The sequence below is a fragment of the Hordeum vulgare genome, chromosome 7H, assembly GCF_904849725.1.
Source record: "Hordeum vulgare subsp. vulgare chromosome 7H, MorexV3_pseudomolecules_assembly, whole genome shotgun sequence".
NCBI classification, from domain to species: Eukaryota; Viridiplantae; Streptophyta; class Magnoliopsida; order Poales; family Poaceae; genus Hordeum; species Hordeum vulgare.
The window spans coordinates 577,801,390-577,807,389 of record NC_058524.1 but is presented as its reverse complement, the minus strand read 5'-3'; the positions used below and the strand labels follow the sequence as shown (position 1 = coordinate 577,807,389).

At 50.3% G+C, this 6,000-nt stretch overlaps 1 protein-coding gene across 1 annotated transcript; it reads left to right on the top strand.

The window, feature by feature from the left end:
* The first annotated feature begins 500 nt into the window (after window positions 1-500).
* Window positions 501-2,142, top strand: LOC123409359. Its single transcript, XM_045102286.1, has 3 exons — window positions 501-1,013; window positions 1,156-1,438; window positions 2,102-2,142. Exons 1-3 carry the CDS (start codon window positions 501-503, stop codon window positions 2,140-2,142), a joined length of 837 nt encoding a protein of 278 aa, XP_044958221.1.
* Window positions 2,143-6,000: the final 3,858 nt, after the last annotated feature.

Below are 6,000 nucleotides of genomic sequence, written 5' to 3'. Positions count from 1 at the left end.
GAAATTGAGTACAAATTTTGGATTGACAACAATTTTTTTGAAACAGCGAACAAAATTGAAAAATCATGAACATAATTATGAAATATGATTATTATTTTTAAATCGGGAACACAGTTTAAAAAACGTGAGCATTTTTGAAATCATGAACAGAACTTGGAATTTTAAATATTTTCTAAATGGAAGCAGATTTGTAAATTCTGAACTTTTTTCAGAAAACTTAGTTTATGAAGAAATAGTGGAAATAATGTAAAAGAAAAAACCATACCTAAAAAATCGAAATGAAAACCGTAAAAACCAGTAGCCGGCCCATTTGTGCCTGCCCTGCCTTGAAATACTCCGGCTTGGCGCCCGAACATAACCGTCTCAACCAACAGCTTCCGCTTCTCATCTTCTCCCCGTCGCCGGAGCGCCAAGAAACCAAGAACCCACCATCACCGTCTCCGTCCCCACCTCTCCTCCCCTGCTCGATTTCTCTATCCAGCGGCGCCTGCCGTCGACCGATGGAGCAGTTCCATCACGGCCACCACGTGCGCCTGCGCAGCCGCGTGCGCGGCGCGTACCTGCACGCCGACGAGGACGGCCATGGCGTCTCCCTCCACCGCCGCCGGGATTCGATGAACGTAGCCTGGGCGGTTCATTTGCGCCAGGGTCCTCCCCACGCGCAGTACATGCACCTCCACAGCGCCGCCTACGGCCGCTACCTCGCCGCCACGACCGTGCCGGCGCCGCTCGGCCACCGCGGGCTCCGCGTCGAGCAGCGCAACTACAACCACCCGGAGGTGACCGCCATCCTTTGGCTGGCCATCCGGTCGGAATCCGGAGACGAAGTCCTGCTCCGACACTTCGACCGCGGCTACCTCCGCGCCAACGGGAGGTACCTCCCCTGGAACAACGGCGCCAGCGTCGACGACGCCGACGTCAACGACACCGGCAACCTCAGCACGATGACGCACTGGGTCGTGGAGCCCATCCCCGCCAGGGAGGCCATGCCTCCCCTTCCACGTCCGACTGGGGTGAGCGAGCCCGCCATGCCCGCTTCTTGATTCTTCACGAATTTCATTCGCATGGGAGCAATTCTTGGCTCTGTTCTTGCCGAATTTGCGCGTTCTTTGCCTTCCTCATCTCAAGTTCGTATTCTTTGCGACTCAACTGCAGCTTCCCTTCCCCGACGCCATGTCGCCGTCGCGGGTGATCACGTACGCGTGGAGGAGCTTCCGCGGGGACCTCATCACCAGCGGCTCGATCGTGTTCAGGGGGAGATCCGTGTTCCGCCTGAGGGAGGAGCTGGCCAGGCTGCTGGGCGCACTTGCGATCTTGGGCGTCGACGACATCATCATGTGCCTCCCCACACGCGACGGCCGGCTTTTCCCGCTCGTCGTGGACCTGCCCAGCAGCCGCCAGAGCCTCCACATCGCCGTCGCCATCACCAGGACGCCTGGTGAGAGCCCCTCCATCACATCCTCAACCTCCTGCTCTTCTCCTCTGGCAACAAACTCTTATTTGCAGTAGTCTTGATCTTCTCCGGATGTTTTAGGTTTCATTTCAGTTATCTGCCCGTGCTTGGAAAACAGTGTTCAAAACTTTTAGGAGTAGACATGAATAAGAGTTGCTGAGTCAAATCAATAGGTGTTCAACAGGCAGGCACGACATTAATCTAGAAAGTTGTCTGAACTCTGAAGCTAGTTGTTTGTTGGGGTGAAAATCATCTCATAATTCAAAAATCCACACTGAACCTTGATATGGAGGAAACAGTTGGTTTCAATGCCACTGCGCTTCCACTCAAAATCTCAGACGATTCAGTAATTCAATTTAATGCCATATGCTGCTTGTGGAAAACCTCTGAACTTGAGAACCCAAATCAGTTCGGTCTTGCCTAGTTCAGCTTCAGAGAGAAGATAATGGTTTCTGCTTTTTTTAGCCTACTATGACTGTTTCGAGTAATGTGTGGACAAAATTCAGGTTCTGTCACACAACACATTACATTGTTTTGAGGTTGTGTACATCAGCTTTCTTTTTTATCTTCTCATTTAAACTTGTCGCAGTACCTGTGAGGCTGTGACACATCATGCCTAACTGCTTAACTATTTTTCTGCTAATTCAGGTCACGATGCGCTGCGGTTCGCGGATGTCGATGCAGAGTAGAGAGGTAGCAGAGCCAGGACCCCTAGCTAGAAGTCGCCTTCAACAGCGTCACCGCCTCCGATACGATGATATTCGAACCCAGGTCCTTCCGTTGAGATATGGGTTCAGGAAAACCCAGAATTTGTTGTGTTTCTGCTAGCTAAACTTGGTCAATGTTTTCCTGACAGTAACAGACCTATTTGCGTTGGCACCACGGTTCTAATATTTCAAAACTGTTTGAACAATGATGCGGCGGCATTAGTCTGTAATGTGTTGACAGTGGCCACTACTTCAACGTTGGTAGCTGCATTTCTCTTGGATGGAGCATCTGGAGGTTGGCACAGATGTGGTGGTTCTTGCAGTGAGTTGAGCACTTGAGTTTCGTTATTTTGCTGAAAGTTTCGGTCTATCAGCAGAAACTGAATTTGTGACTGTGTTCACAAAGATCGGATTCTGAACATGGGACACTCTGCCAATAAGTTTCAGTCCTTTTCAGTAACACCTGTAATTTTGAACATGGCGATGCTAATGCACCTATGCTTGTGCTTCGATCGATCTCTTGTTGGTTCGACGGGATCGTGTCGTGTGTGTGTGCGAGTCGACAGGGTGGTCTAGTACATAGGCATACATGGCCGTGGGCTTGGATGTGGTCAACCGAGTCGGCCGGGCTAGGAAACCGATCCGTGTTCTTCTTACGCGCGCTCCCACCTCTCCTCTCCCGCCGCCGCGCGCGCTGAGATGCCAATCCTCCGCCAGAGTTTTCGTCTCCTCCGGCGACCTGGCGTCGCCATCTCCTCTACCTCGCGACCTCTCCTCTCTTCCATGGCCTCTGCCCCGCCACCACCGCTTGCACGACGAGCTTTACCACTTTCAATATTGGGCTTCTCAAAATTGCCACCCTCAAGATTGGCTTTGTAAAAGTGTCACTCAGATTGTGTGCACTTTGATTAGCATGCCATTTTCTCTTTTTTATTGATTTTCTTCTCTTTTTTCCATTTCCTGGCACCTGAAGGGACCAAAATACCCCTGGATAATTCAACCTTATCTCACGCCTGTGTGGATTGCTTGGGTCTGTGAGGTGCTAAGTTCTCCACCAAAGCCCGTCGCCGTAGCTCGCATGCCAGTGCGAGGCATCGCAACTCGCCGCCCTAGCTTGCCAACGCCTGCACCAGCAACTGCAGTTCGCCACCGCCCACTGTTGCTCACCTAAGCCTGTGCGCGACGGCGGAGCTCGCCGCTGGTGCTCGTCCACATCTGCACGAGCCGCCCTAGCTTGCCGGCCATGCCCGCGAGCAACCGCAGCTCACCCGCGCATGTACGCTAGCGCAGCTCACCGTGTGACATGCTAGAGAGGTGTTCAAGTTTATTAACTTACTGATTACCTTCCTTACATCATAGATTAATCTGAACAGCATTCACATCTCACAAAATAAAACAACGAGTTCATAGATAAAACTGAAATGAGTTCACAGCTCAAAAAATGTAGCTCATGGCTCAAGGATATTGGAGAAACTGAGTTCATATAGAATGAAAACACTTGTAGCTTGTACTCCCTCCATTTCTAAATATAAATCTTTTTAAAGATTCTACTAGGAATATACGCTAATGTATGTCTATATACATCCGTATGTAGTTTTCTAGTGAAAACTCTAAAAAGACTTGTAATTAGTAACGAAGGGAGTATTCAACTTCCTCAAATAACTATAGCATCAATTTCGTAGAGATCGTTCATCCAATTTTAATTTGTAGCTTCCTCTTTGGAGTCAACTTCTTTGTTGCAGCTGTAGTGGACATCCTCTGTAGTTGTTGTTACTTATGAAGACGTATCCTCTCCCAACAAGAAAGCAAGGCGTCCGCATGTATGTGTGTTATACAATGAAATGAATATGTTGCTTCTCATTTTCATATTGTTGAACATATATTCAGAAGATTCGCTACAGTTTGCCTGAATGTAATGCGGTATCAATGGCCTATACATAACACCATCAAGGTAGAACAAATCATTAAGTTGTAGGAGAACATGACATCATTCTAAATGAACCATGCAGAATAGAATTTACATATTCTAAAATTTCCCTTGTATACTTCTACTAGTTGTCTCTGATGTGCAGGTTAACACAAGTAATGACATATTCGAAGGTATAGATAGAACAATACTGTGTAGAAGGATTGGGTTCCATTCCGCCGCTGCGGTACCTAGAGATCGATGGCGCAGAGTGTAGATAAGAAGCGCGGCGTCCAGGCAATCTGCGACACGCGATGTCCAACCAATCGGCAGCCCACTTCCAAGCAATCGGCAAGCAGGAGTAGCCCTACAATGTGCAGGTAGAAGAGCTGATGAATCATGGGGGAGGACCGGAGGAGGGCTTGGCAAACTGTGTGCGGTGATCTCGGCCAGTGGCGCGCGCTGAACGGCGTTGTTTCAAGTTGGATGCAAAAAAACTAGTACGTGTGCATAGGCTAGGGGTATTTTGGTCCCTTCGGATGCTAGGAAATGGGAAAAGAGAAAGAAAAGCATTGAAAAAGAGGAAATGTCATTGTAATCAAAGTACACACGGGTTGGATGGCATTTTTACGAAACCAATCTTGAGAGTGGCAATTTTAAGAAGCCCAATATTAAAAGTGGCAAATAGCCAATTTACTCGTTTCCCGGTACGTATGTTCTCTTCATCTGATGCCAAATTTTGCGCCTTTAGTTTCTTGCTATAGTTTTGGATCTGGATTCTGACCAACTGTGGGGTTTTATCCCTTTTAATTATCTGCGGGTATTTGAGAAAAATCCCTTTTAAATCTCTCCCTAATAATAAAGCAAATACGGTTCCTGGTCATCCGTCATGAAAATTACCACTAAAGTTTGCATAAATTACCCACCATGCCACCGGTAAGTAATAGAAAACGTTTCGCAAAGCCAAAAATCCTGGACCGGGCCGACCCATGTAAAAACCTTCTAGCATCTCCAACAGGCGCGCTTCGCGCCGCGCCTAAAAAACAAGTTTGCAGCGTGCTGGGCGACTGGTTTTGCGGGTCGCGCAGCGCTGGTTTGCAGCGCGCGAAAATGGAGCGCGCACAATTTTTTTTAATAAATAGATTGCATTTAAATAAAAAAGATACAAAGTTATTTTACATAGATAGCAAATAGATAGGTAGTTCGAAAACATAGATAGATAGTTCGGTGCTAGATAGTTCGATAAAAAAAAATCCTAGTCGCTCCAGTCATCTGCACCACCATCGTCGTCGGTGTCGTCGGAGGTTGACATCCAAATGTCAAACCATCGTTCATCTTCTTCAGCGAAGAAGGAACTCCCGCCTGCATTGACGAGGTCGGCCTGCGCACACGCCAAAGCCTTCCGACGACGTCTATCCAACCGCTCCTCGCGGCGCCGGCGCGTGTCCTCCTCGCGACGCCGTTCCCAGTACTCCTGCTCGTAGGCGACGTCTTCCGGGTGGCGTCGGCGCCACTCCCCCATGAGCCGCTCGTCCTCCTGGGCGACGAGGAGGCGGCGCTGCATCGCAGTGTGCTCCGCACGGTCTTGTGCGGAGTTAAGACGAGGCGGCGGGGCCAGGTCTAATGCCTGCTGGAGCGTGCGGACGTCGGGGAAGTTCATCTGCAGTCGCGGCCTGCCTAGGCGCCACGCCGCCGCGTCGAACGCGCGGGCGGCCTCGTGCGCCGTGTCGTACGTGCCGAGGCTCAGCCGGAGATCGCCGGAGCGTATCTCGGCGTAGAACCCGCCGTTGGGGCACTCGCGAACGCCGCGGTAGCCCGACGCAGACCGACGGCGCGGCGGCATGGTGGCTCGTCGGCGGCGGCAGCGACGCGAGAAGGGAGAGAGAGCGCGGCGCGAGAGGCAGGGAGAACGCGGCGGCGGGGCGAGCGGCAGA